We start from the raw sequence: 13,381 nt of genomic DNA, 5'->3' as shown, positions 1-13,381 counted from the left end.
ACAGATATTACTCGGGGTTATCTGGTCACTCGTGGCTTTGACATTCGCCGGACAATCATTCGCGCCAAGTTTTGAAAGTGGTGGCTATGGTCAAGGCGAGAAATATTCCGCTAAAGATTACTTAAACAAGAATTTCGATGAATATCGTAAGAATTCCTTCGATGGATCAGGCTTCTCTGGACATCGCAATCATGGGGATCAGTCACTTTATGGCGGAGGTCTTCAAAGACACCATAACAATTTCGGTGGACAAGGTGGCTACGATGAACACTATTATAATAGAGGGAGTTACAAAAGAAATACTGGATCTGGTTACGAGAAAGCTTGGGGATGGGACAGAATCAAGATTATAAAAGATGTCGGTGATAAAAAGCATAAATTTGGTGGTATGTTTGACCTGGCTGGTTTGAAGGTTTTCCTGTTGATTAATTTAACTAATTACTTGTGCGTTAATTATCGTAGCTCAACATGGACAACAGCAAGGACTGAAGAAGAAGGAATATGGTGGGCAGTCGAATTTTGGCCAAGAATCGCAAGGTCATCAAGGTTATCGAGGTGGAAATGACCAGGAACATGGTGGAAAAGTGAACTTTGAGCATCAAAAAGGTGGTGAAAACACAGCCAAAGGTTACAGGTTGAGACAACGGCCATTTAGTTACGGAGCTGAAAGTCATCAAGGTCAAGGTTTCGGATTAGGAGGTCAAAGCCAAGGTTTCGGACTTGGAAGCCAATCCCAAGGGTCGCAGGGATTCGAAGGTCAAGCTCAGGGTCTTCAAAGATCAAGACTTAACGTAGCCCCCGAGCAAAACCAAGGTCGTTACCAAGACCTTGACCAAGATGATAACAGCTTTGTTAACAGCGAACCAAGAGGTCAAAGGGTCAAATACAACCGCAAACGATTATCCCCGCTAAACAATTACGAACCGCGACACGGAATTGGTGAAGAGACTAGCGAATCACTTACCGGTAGCGAATACGAAAAGAGACTCAAGTTCAAAAGGGAGCCCGCGCCAGAAATAAAGATGGAAACTAAATCAGATGGAGAAGATTACGCAAGTAACCTAAAATATAAAAGGGTAGATACCACAATGGAATCCAAGGATGAAAATAGCGAAAGACGACAAGATGAACCTGAAGAGACAAAAACTGAAAATGAGCCCAAAGCCTTATCTATAAGACGTTCTCGAAGACCTCTAAGTCGAAAGTTAACCATAACTACAAGAAGAAGGTTATACGGTACCGATAATGGTGTCTTAAAGAGATACCACAGTGGACTACCCGGTTTCGGTGAAAAATTAAAGAGACTACTTAAGTTTAACAACAATGCCTTGAGTACCAACAACGAGGAGAACTTCTTTAAACGCGGTGGGGGTAAGAGAAAGAAGTACCATAGTGGACTTGATGGATTCGGAGAGGCTGCTGTGGTCAAGATGGTAGGCAGTACTACCAGGGAAGTGCAAGACGTTCCAATTACTCGAGAAGCTCTTAGGGCAAGTGAAATAAGACCCGAAATTTTCGTCCAATCAGAGCCAATTACTGTCGGAAACGGAAACGAACGCTCGGGTTCGGGTAGTAGTGTCTCCTTCCCCAGTACCGGAAATAGAGTTCGCGGTTAAATTCGCTTGAAATGAATTTAAATTAAGGTGAAAAATCTGGTCGAAAAGCATTGCAGCTAACGTGACTACAGCGTGAGAGCAGTTTACACTCGCACTCTTCAAAGTAACTTAATTTTACATTGATAATAAGGTTATTTCCTTCATGTTTTGCCTTTTCTCAGAATGAACATGGCTTTGAGGTACAACGCGAGTGTAGCCAATCAAAACCCAACGTTAATTCGACACTAATTGACATCAAGAGAAACTGTACCTCAAGTCATAATAACTAATAACAATCGATCAAAGAACAATAAAGTATGTGATTAAATGTAATTTCAGTTTCAAATTGAAGAGGTGTTTCTAATAAAATAAAATAAAAATTTATATAAAAACATTACCGTTTTTGTTTGAAATAATTGGGTTTGTGGTCATTCTTCTAATACAATAAGTCATTTTGGGTTTGGTTTCAATTGTACGAAAAAAACTGTCGAAAACAAGTTAATTCGGGACAATTACTGGGTTTCTAGAGTGTCAAAGTAGATGACGCCAAGTACGCGGTCAACTCAAATTCCAGTTTCAATCGGAAAGGAAGTAAACGAAGTATATAATGGGCCAGTCGTGTATTTGGATACGATTCGATGATTTTGGCGCAATCATCAAAATTCCATAACATTACTGTAGTTTTAAGTAGTTCGGTGTAAAAAAATATATGAATTGAGTAAATAAGAGTAGGGTATATAGATTGTATCATGTAAACATTTTGACATAATAAAACTGTATTTAGGCCTAAATTAGGACCAATTTTAGGTAACGAGATAGATTCAATTCTCCATGAATGATTGTAACAAATTTTTATTTAATAATGCTTCAGTTCGCCTAGAGTCCCTCAAAATTAGGATAAAACTGTTATTTTATTGTAAGTTCCATGCTCAGTTTTCAGTTGGCCAAGTTTATGAGAAATGTTCCATAAGTTTGTCACTAGTTACAAACTGGAGCTTGTCATGAAGTGACGTTGGTCATAGATTCGAGGTAAAGCGACGCCTGGTGAGGCGCTGTCAAAGGCTCAGTACAGACTAAATAGGAAGATGGACTGCGAAGTTAACAGAGTGTAGTCAATTCTCACCTATCGTTCTCGAACTAGCTCGAGCTGTAAGTCTCTAGCAAAACGAAGTATGTAGTGATATACTTTAACCTTAGAAAGCTTAAATTCCATCTATGGTATATAGTAATTGGTAATTCTGCGCAAATTAATAGTCTCATTAAATTTTAAAATCCTGTCACCCACTATATTTTTTAAACAATTACTCGTGAAATTTCTAAAATGACTAAACTTATTTTTTTAACAAGCAACAATAGCAACCGAGCACCCCATAATTACACCCGAGAAACCGCTTTAATTAATTTTAATCGTTCCAATTAAAACGGTAGAATTTTATCCATATTTTCTTTAAGGACAAAGCCACAAACCCTAAAATATAATAATAAAAAAATAATAAATTTCGAAATTTCTAGAATACTATTTCAAAGCTATGGTATGGTTACATCCCCTTTGATTCGTTGAATCGGAAATAAATTTACGCCATCCGAGCGGAACTGGTTCTAAGAACCAGTTAGACCTTTTCGCCGAAAAAATAGTTACGCTTTTGCCCAGAATTTCCAACTATGAAAATCACAATAGCCAAAAGTAGGAAAAACAAATAGCGCAAACTTTAAATGAAAATGGTTCATTTTCGTAGTCAGTTTCACCTTACAGCGGATAAAAAGGCTTCTATAATCCTTTCAACACCTTGTACTAATGTCAAACCAGATTGTTACGGACTGTAGGTTAAATGGGGGAAACAGAAACACCCTTGAGAAGAATGAAAAAGGTCTTTTAACTTCATCGTATTTGATATTTTTGTCTCAAAGATTTCACGCTATGTTTAGCTTTTCTAAAACGCCAATTAAGAAAAGAAGGAGGGGCAACCGATACAATATGACCTCAACCCGACTGTGTCACTTACTGACTGAGAAATCTAAAATAGCTGTTGCTGTAGTTGGCGTGGCTAAATTAGTAACGCTACGGATACGTAACGTATCCGTTGGACCAATTAGAAAGGTCTTTTGGTGACGTTGGCTATAAAGGACCTAAACGGAAATGAATTATGGTTAGATATTATTTGGATTTCTTGTAAAACGGACGCGTTAACATGGTAAGTTTTGTTAAATTTTTTGTGCATGGTTCACCTAAATTGTGTTAACTGAGGTACTTAGAACTTCTTGGGTAGTTTAACTGGGTTGATAGCGGCATAACGTTACAACTGGGCATAGGAACTTATTCGATACATATCACGAATATTTTTAACTCCAACAGATTTTCGTAAAGAACACAACCCTATTTTGCATTCTCTGTCTGACTTGTCTCTCTATTGTCCTCGCCGAAGAGGAAAAGCCCAATAAAAATGACCCAAATAACAAAAAATCTCGACTTAAAGAACATGGCGAACTACCGGACGCTAAAGAACTAAGAGGTCACCCTCCGGATGGACTTTTACAGGCAACGAAGGATGGCAACAAGAAACAAGGTCATGAAAACCACGACGGACAACATCCCCAACATCATCAGGGTCAACCTCACCCTCACCATCCACCGCATGGACATCCCCCTCATGGGCACCCCCCTCATGGACACCCAGATCACCCACCACTACCACCGTACCAAGGTGTACCATTAGGCCCAAATGGATTTCCAATTCAAGGCTTCGGAGGACCCGTTCCTTACCCTTATCCATCGGGACCTTTAACTCGAAGACAGGACATACTGGGTGGTTTAAATCTCAACGGACTCACCGACTTACTCGCGGGATACTTGGCTCAGATTCAAGCCCAACAGGAACAAGCCGCGGCTGAGAAGGCAGCGCAAGAAGAACAGGAAAGACAACAAGGGAACAACGAAGTAGACCATCAAGAACATCAAGGTGGTCATCAGAACCAACAAGAGGGACACGCAGCTGGGCATCAAAACCATCAAAATCAACACGGAGCTGGACACCAAAATCAACATGGGGCCCATCAGAATCGAGGTGGACAGCATAACCCTCATACTATCAACTTGGGTCTTCATCAAAACCATCAACCAGGACGCCAACAAGGTGGGCATGGCCAACAAAGAGGTCAGGGTCAAGCAGGGCATCATCAGAACCATCAACAAGGACACCAACAAGGTGCACATGGTCAACAAAGAGGTCAAGGTCAAATAGGACATCATCAGAACCAGCAACCTAACATAGGACATCAACAACAGAATGGTGGTAACAATAATCAACAAGGTTTGGGTGGACTTCAAGAATTTGTTGGACCACAGGGATACGGCGGACCTCAAGGTTACGGACCCCAAAATGGTTACGCTGGTGCCCCAAGTTACACCAGCTACATTCCACCAGAAGCCTTTGGAGCTATCCCTTATCAAGCACCCGGTTACCCTATTTACCCACCACAATTGGACGAAGAGGAGGCGATAAGGCAGAGGCAACAAGGTCAGAGGAGAGGTGCTGGAGGTCAAAGGGGGCAAGGAGGTCAGGGATTTCAAGGATTCCAACAAGGGGGAAATAGAGGTCAAGGGCAACAAGGGCATCAACAACAAGGAGGAGGACAGAGAGGTCAGGGGTTACATGTACAACAACAAGGAGGACAAAGAGGTCAAGGGATACAAGGTCACCAACAAGAAGGACAGAGAGGTCAACAGCAAGGTCAAAACCAAGGCGGCGGTGGACATGGCCTAGGCAATTTAGGCTATGGTATACCTTACGCCGATAGTGACTTCAACTTTAGAAGGCAAGATAAGTTAGATCATGAAACACCTAACAAGCAAAGAATGAACTCCGGAAAAAGAAGCCATCATCAACCGGGGGAAGCTGCTCATTTAAAGAAAGAAAAAGAATCAGATGACGAATAAGTTACGAGTCAATTAATATTAATTAAGCCATGTTAAGGAATCTAGAAACAATTTCAGGACTGTATATTTTTTATATTATTATTTTTAATTAATATTGTGATCTTTATTTTTACGTTATTAAAATAATTTTAATAAATAAAAAACAATTAAGGGTATTGTGGTTGTTATTTTAGGTGTGCGCTTGAGTTGAATTAAATAGCTACAAGTCCGTGAATTGTAACTTTATTAATACTCAAGGTTCAGCTTTGTTTGCTCAAAGGTTTTTAAGAATTTGTACACCTAATTTAAATGCTTTCCCCACGTGTGTTATAAAATTATTTTTCCAATTTGTACACTTTTAAAATAAAAAAAATGTTATTTTTGTAAATTTATATTTAACATGCAGATCAAACTTCCTAAAATAAACACCTAATTTTCGTGGAAAACAGCTGGCCTATTTTTTATTTAAATTTAAATTTAAAAACTTAGAAAGCGTGAAAAGACTACTTTATAAAAAAAAAACTACCCAAAATTGAGTTCACGCTCCACGAATTACGAATTTACATTTTACACTTTCCCCATTAATTTTATATAAACTTACATTCAAACTACAACCCCCTACCTCTACCTCTTATCTCAAAATATGAAATAATAGTACGGTTCGGTTCTAGCATGATACTAATTCTTAAGCCTAAATGTTCTTAAAATTGTCCTAAGCCTACTTTTTTCAAATACTCCTAAGCCTCTTCTGATAAAAACAGTCAGATTTATCTCTTATTAAGTGGAAACATCATAACATTTCAAGGTGACGCCTTTGGGAGTGATTCCATAAAAATATCTATGAAAAAACTTGATAAAAAAAAATAGAAAACATTGGCGTAAATCTCACGAAAGAGATCGACAATCTGGAATTGGGTTAGTGGAACGACGCAATGGGATAAAGTCGATCTCAAACCATCAAACGCCAAAATAGGGAAAGGTCGGCTACCAAAAGATTTAACTACTAAGTCACCCTCTCTAACTCGCTTGGTGGGAAAAAACAGTCTAGTGCTCAATTGTTCTTTAAAAAATGGAAATTATTTTACTCGCCTTCTACCAATGAACTGCTTGGATGAACCCGTATTTTAGAAACCATTTTTACCTTTAAGTCAAAAACTAGGGTAGTCATCAGTCTTGGGTTTATAAAATTGAACGTTTTTGAAAGCTGTCTCTTTATTCTAGATTTATTTTAAGTGATATTGTTCATTTTATTTAGGAGTTTATTTCTAGGAAAGTTAAGGTGTGTTTTTAGTTTTGAAAAACATATTAATTTCACTACAAAAATATCAAAAATTTATGGTTGACGCTACCTTTTGAATTTTCACATAATGGATGTTTATTATTGGAGTAAATTGTATGTTTATTGAATATCACACTCGAGTGACGTATAAAATTAGGCTTAACTACGGGGTAAGAAAGTGATAGAAGATTTATAACAGAATGCGTCAAGCTTTTATTTACAGCGTGCATTTTACAGAAACAATGAATTTTTTTACTATTTTTTTTAACAAACAAATTATCAAACACCCTCAAACCAGCGAGGACGGCCATGGACCACTTGCTTCGAACGAGAGACAGGATATAGACACGTAGACACTGTGCACAACACGAATAGTTAAAACAAAAATAGAGATTGGATGGTGGTCTATGTACAGAAGATGGTATGACGACGTGATTGGTCAAAAACTATTCGTTATTTAAAAACCAGGGTCATCACGCGAAAGGATTGAAAGGTCCGTGACCTCCAAATCCTCCTAAATCAGCCCCGGGTCCGGCGCCGGTTTTAAGTAATTCGTAAATGTCACTTTGACTGAGTTCGGTTTGTGGGCCTTGGTTACTGGCCGCGAATTGTTCGTCAGATCCGCCGCCTCCTCCGAAGTTACCAAAAGGTCCCGAATGCTCTCCCAAACCTCCAGCCAATCCTTGGATTCCAAATTGGAATGGCCGTTCGTTACCCCCACCTCCACCTCCTCCAGATTCAGAATTGTGTCCTCCAAATTCTTGGGAATCGGCTCCTTGCAAGTTGAATTGGAAGGGGTTACCGCCATGTCCACCACCTCCTAGACCACCGAGATCGAATGGGAATGCTGGTGGACGGAAAGAGTCTGGGAAACCAGGAGCGCGTGGTGGGGAGGAACCTTCGGAAGATTGTCCACCCTCGCCCTCACCTCCTCGGATACCATGGGACTGTCCTCTGGTTCTAGAGCCTTCACCGCCGTAACCGGATGCGGCTTGTAATTGGGCCGGAGTCAAGCTTGACGAGCCTCTATATCCACCGCGCATTCCGGAACCTCCTCCGTGAATACCGGCACCAGCGCCCAAGCCTTGGTAACGATTTCCTTCGGATTCACCGTAACCGGAAAGAGCGGCAGTACCGTAATTGCTTTCAGGGGCGCCACCAGAGTAAGCGCTGGAAGATCCGCGATAACCTCCTCCACTTTGTAAGGCTGTCAATCCTCGGCCATCTCCACCTCCGTAACTGTCCTCGGAGTTACCAGAGAGTCCGGCAGCTGAACCGCCATAACCTTCAGTGCTACCTTGTCCTCCGTAAGCGCTAGACGAACCAGAGTATCCTCTTCCACCAGTTAAAGCGCTAGCGTATGGTCCGCTACCATGGGATGAGCCTGGGTAAGACTCGCCTTGAGATGAGCCAGGATAAGACTCTCCTTGAGATGATCCACCATAAGCGGCGCTAGATGAGCCACCATAACCACTACTTCCTCCTGAGGATTGACCACTATATCCAGATGGAGCGGAAGTTGAAGATCCGTATCCAGATTGTCCGGAAGCTGAAGAGCCGTAACCGGATGGTCCAGAAGCTGAGGCACCGTATCCTGACGCACCAGAGGATCCTTGGTAAGATGATTGAGTTGGGGCGTAGGCGTAAGTCTGTCCTCGTTCATCACCACTATCCTCTTGTTGAGTTTGGTAACTAAGTTGTTGTTCAGCAACCTGGGGTACCCTGACGTAACTAGCGCCTTCTGGGCTCGATACGTAACGGCTTGAACCTCCTAGAGACGAAGTGGAATATTGTCTACCAGATCCGGAAGAAGAGCCGCTGCTTCCGGAAGTAGATGGTCGAGTGACATAGTAACGAGTGGTTTGTAGTTGACTATTGGGAGTTGATAGTTGTTGGGAGTATTCTGGCTTGTCATCCTGAGTAGTAAGTTGTTGGTACTGAGCAGGAGACTTATACGATGAACTTGTGGTGTAACGAATTGGGCTAGAGTCTTCGTTTCCGAAAGAAACAGTTTGTCTTCCACCGGAAGATGAGTAAGTTGGTTGCTGTACCTAATTAAACCATCCAGTTTTATTCTTACCCAGAAAACCTAAATTGGTTGTGAATAACCAACCTGAATGTACTGCCTAGTTGGAATGGTGTCAGATTCTTTATAAGAAGTTTCGGTACTGGGAGAAGTACTTGAGGATGAACCCCCACCGGAAGTCGGGCGATAGTAAACGACGTATCTCGTTCTTTGCGTCGAGGAACCAGGTGGTTTGGCCACTTGGGAGCTACTTGTGTAGCCTTGGGGCGTTGCCGAGGCGCACACCAAACACAGCCATAATATCAACTGATCATAAAATAAATTCCCCGTTATTTAAGTTACATTTGGGATAAGTTGTGACCTACAATCAACAACCACTCGGATTTTTTGGGGAAAAGTGGAGATAATTTGTAGTTTCATAAAAGGAAGTAATAAAAAATGTCTATATTTTAAGTGTAACGGTAATGGTGTTAAATGAAGCCAAACCAAGTATTTATACGCACGACAAATTCACCAATTGCAATAAGAAAATACCCAACACCAAATTTACCATCATTTTAAAATAAATAAAACTTGTTTTTATGGAAATATCAAAGACAAAATCACGAGTTAAAAATTAATTTAAGGTAGTCACGAATAACGACGCCAAAATTAGAACGAGACAAGATTCAATAACAACAATAAAGTTAAGGGATTCCCCCACTCCTTAATGAATTATAATAAAAAAGTTCGTTCATCTTTAAGAGGAAAAAATAACTTAATTTCCCCGAGGGTCTTAGAAAAAAACAAGTTTGTCTCGAAGACAAGACAAGTTCGACTAGAGTTAGTGATTACAGATCTTGAGACCAGTCGGGGAAATAATGAGATTAAAGACCGCGCGCGCCAACAGTGTTCGTTTTAGAGGCCAAGGTCTGGCAGATTTCGATCGAGAAACTAGAACAGGAAGATTTCAATTGATTTTAGGGTACTGGGATTAAATATTTCGTTTGAATCAGAAGTACATAATCTAATTTAAGTTAAATCAAAACTTCATATTTTTTATAGCGTCATGAACATGAAACAACTTGATCTCTCTTATTAACATTTAAACATAACCATATCCACAATATGGCGTCCAAAGCTACGATCTCTATGACGCAATTGCAATACCTTACTTTAATTTCTTAAACTACAGGCAACTATCACGTCTGCACTGTTGATGGTATTTAACCCCACCCAAACTGTCAAAAAAACTCTGCGCTTCACTTTACTTTAAGTGATGGCCTTCTTCAAATAAATATTATTCACTAATCTATCCTTGGGCTATGAAATAAATTCTTTATAATTTTCCCCATGATTAAAAAGGGTGTGTTTATATTAATCACTTACAATTATATCCTCGATTTTGAAAACTTTTGTTTATAAACGGGCTATCGACCTCGTTAACGCGTTGAAATTATTATTTACCCTTTTTCATTTGAGAAAAATTTAAATATTAATTGGGAGGGTGGCGTTAATGAGGATTTGGAGGTGGGTACGCAAAACACCTTTTTTTATCCAAAGTGGGTGCTTGATCTGATTTTATTTTAAAACGGAGGCAGGTACGCTACGTGTTAAACAAGTCTCTTTATGGTTGTTTTATGCAAATTCTTTTTCAAATGGGTTATTGACGTCTCCCAAGTTTGTAATACGTTCTATTTGGCGTCATTTTTGGGGAATTTTATAACTTGGTAAATTTACGTGATTTAGTTTAAAAATTCCATCTCGAGTGACATTTTCTATGAAAAGTCAAATTTATAATCATGCTGTCATGCAAAGTCAAATCTAGAATCATGCTTTCATGCAACGTCTAATCTAGAATCATGCTTTCATGCAAAGGCGAATCTAGAATCATGCTTTCATGCAACGTCTAATCTAGAATCATGCTTTAATGCAAAGGCAAATCTAGAATCATGCTTTCATGCAAAGTCAAATATAGAATCATGCTTTCATGCAAAGTCAAATATAGAATCATGCTTTCATGCAAAGTCAAATATAGAATCATGCTTTCATGCAAAGTCAAATATAGAATCATGCTTTCATGCAAAGTCAAATATAGAATCATGCTTTCATGCAAAGTCAAATATAGAATCATGCTTTCATGCAACGTCTAATCTAGAATCATGCTTTCATGCAACGTCTAATCTAGAATCATACTTATTTAACAACCACTAAAAGGTCAGGCATTTTTGAAAAGTACAATACTATTAACCGAAAACCAACTCTACAATAAAACCTTCAACAAAAAAGTCATGCTATTCTAGGATCATACTTTTAACATAAAGTCATGCTACTCTACGATCATACTTTTAACATAAAGTCATGCTACTCTACGATCATACCTTTAACACAAAGTCATGCTACTCTACGATCATACCTTTAACACAAAGTCATGCTACTCTACGATCATACCTTTAACACAAAGTCATGCTACTCTACGATCATACCTTTAACACAAAGTCATGCTTTGATACGATAATACCTTTATCAGAAAGGTAATTACCACTATATGATGCCATATAAAGAGACTATCAAAGAAACGAAAACTACATTACCGGTACATCTTAGTGAATCATCGTTGGAATTAACACTGAGAATGCTCAGCAGCTATCAACCAATCCCACGAATGCACCATCGTGCTCCCATGAAATTCATGATAACAAATTGCTTGTGGAAGTAAGGTGGAATAGTCCATCAGTTTTGTGCATAAACTCCATAATTCTTGTTGGGTTGTAGTAGGCAAACATATCTCAGTGTTAATCCCAAAGAAACGATTCACAAATTTTCCGCGATGAAACAGTAATCCAATGATTTCAAGTAGAATTAACCAAGGAAGGTATAATCGACTGTGTTCGAGTACTCACAGATCTCATTTTGCAACCGCTCCGATTCATAGTTCTCAATAAAATACAAGCTCATCCTAATAAGATGCTCCATTTTATAAAGGGCTATCCCGTTAAAATTTTTGAGGTTGCTCCGCCCACTGGTAGCTTCTCATTGGTACCAGTCCGCGGTACGATACCCACGCGTAAGATGCCCAACGTATGCACGAGGAAAAACAAAACAAGAGGGTGGCTGAAGATTATTACTTTGATGAGGGAATCTTTCTTTCTCCCCCCTTCCCACCTTAGGACTTGGAGTCTCTCAAACTTAAACGAATAACTTTTCCTTATATCGAATTTTTCTTCTATGTCAATCTTATCTGCTCGCTTTCGAGCCTGCCAGAGGAGATATCTACGAAGTCTTTAAGAGTTTAGGTTGCGGGAAGTATTGAAGTGATACGATATGGCAGGCTGGGTTGTTTGATTTTATGATTTTGTTTAGTTTAGTTTAGCTATCTTTGCTGTATTGTGTCTCATCATAAATGCAGTTATTTTATGGATCAGGAATTCAAGATATGACTGACTGCTGATTGTTTCATACTGCTTATTAATATAACGAAAATAAAGAGGAGTAACAGTTCTAAGGTATGCAATAAGGAGAGCGTAGGAAAGCTGTTGTAATTCAAGTGGCGAGAGCGAAGATGAAAAAAAAATTACTAGGTATTATTACTAAAGCGTTAATACTAGCGTGAGACAGGCAAATACGATTATGTTTATCGTGTTTGCACTACGAAATGTAAGATTTGCAAGAATCAGTAATATTCTAACGCCACGAATGCCTCAAAAGCTGAACTATTTTCGTCCGAGGATTGAAAAAGATACGGTCATAAAGTAGAATGACAATTGATCGGCGAAAGAAGCTAGAGACTTAAAGACCTTTAACCCTCCGTGCAGAGTATTAATGAAAATAGACCATAAATTCCTCTATTGTTCAGGAATAAGATCGAACCGAGTTTGTACGACGTCCTAAATTAGTCGTATGCCTTGATCATCTTGTTACATTTATTTTTTCTCCTGTCGCGAGGCGGATGAACTCACGGGAGAGAGGGACATGATGGCTGCTTTATTTTTTACTCTATTTCGTTTTCATTCTTTCTCTCTTTCAACTCTAATTAAAAGAAGAATCGGGACGATTATAGGGTATATAGAAAGTGATCTTAAAGCGGGCCATTAGAATCGGATGAATGAAGTCTCCCGCTGAATAGACCAGCAGCGCGTCAGTCCCCACCTACAGCGACTGTTATTGCACGTTCGTGACTCAAATGAGAAAAACAAACACCCCCAAAAGTATTATTATTCGAATCCCACGTTTTTGATCTAATTTAATCGTAAAATTATAAGAGATGAATCTATAAATAATTTATTTGTTATTTTAATGGTCGTTTTAGGTGGAGCAGTGCAGCTGCGTAGTCAAAAGTAGTTCGCCCAAAAAATTACTTTTGTTTAAAATTTTGAGAAGATCGTAAATTGAAGTAAACGTATTTTCCGTTTGTTTACGTGTATCTAACCCATAATTCCATGTATGGTTTTTTCCTTTGGTTCAAAATGGGTTCCTGTCCTTGCCTAATTCAAATCGACAGTATAATCCAATCTCTAAAACAGTACCATGGTTTAATATAGAAAATACAAGTTTTATTTTCTTAATGAATTTAAAAGAAATGATTTTTT

At 39.1% G+C, this 13,381-nt stretch overlaps 1 protein-coding gene across 2 annotated transcripts; it reads right to left on the bottom strand.

Annotated features, from left to right (window-relative positions):
- Positions 1–6,976: 6,976 nt before the first annotated feature.
- Positions 6,977–11,739, bottom strand: LOC149690587 (uncharacterized). Of its 2 annotated transcripts, none has more exons than XM_089870830.1 (3): positions 11,696–11,739; positions 8,901–9,119; positions 6,977–8,838 (listed from the first exon to the last, which is right to left on the bottom strand). In XM_089870830.1, the coding sequence occupies exons 1-3, from the start codon at positions 11,723–11,725 to the stop codon at positions 7,261–7,263; spliced, it is 1,827 nt and encodes a 608-aa protein (XP_089726956.1). In that variant the 5' UTR covers positions 11,726–11,739; the 3' UTR covers positions 6,977–7,260. The 2 variants fall into 2 exon arrangements, with proteins under 2 accessions (XP_089726956.1, XP_089726957.1); XM_089870831.1 differs by having other exon boundaries at positions 6,977–8,832.
- Between the last annotated feature and the right edge of the window lie 1,642 nt (positions 11,740–13,381).

This window comes from Phalangium opilio, unplaced genomic scaffold (genome assembly GCF_054372755.1).
Source record: "Phalangium opilio isolate 3A_F unplaced genomic scaffold, DU_Popi_V2 ptg000031l_1, whole genome shotgun sequence".
Taxonomy (NCBI): Eukaryota; Metazoa; Arthropoda; class Arachnida; order Opiliones; family Phalangiidae; genus Phalangium; species Phalangium opilio.
The sequence above is the reverse complement of the archived record's forward strand: the minus strand, read 5'-3'. Positions and strand labels throughout refer to the sequence as shown.

Coding starts and splice junctions, on each gene's coding strand:
- LOC149690587 (XM_089870830.1), bottom strand. CDS start 11,725: ATGAATCGGAGCGGTTGCAAAATGAGATCT. Junction 9,120..11,695: donor GCGGTTGCAAAATGAGATCT/GTGAGTACTCGA, acceptor TTTTATGATCAG/TTGATATTATGGCTGTGTTT. Junction 8,839..8,900: donor CAACTAGGCAGTACATTCAG/GTTGGTTATTCA, acceptor TGGTTTAATTAG/GTACAGCAACCAACTTACTC.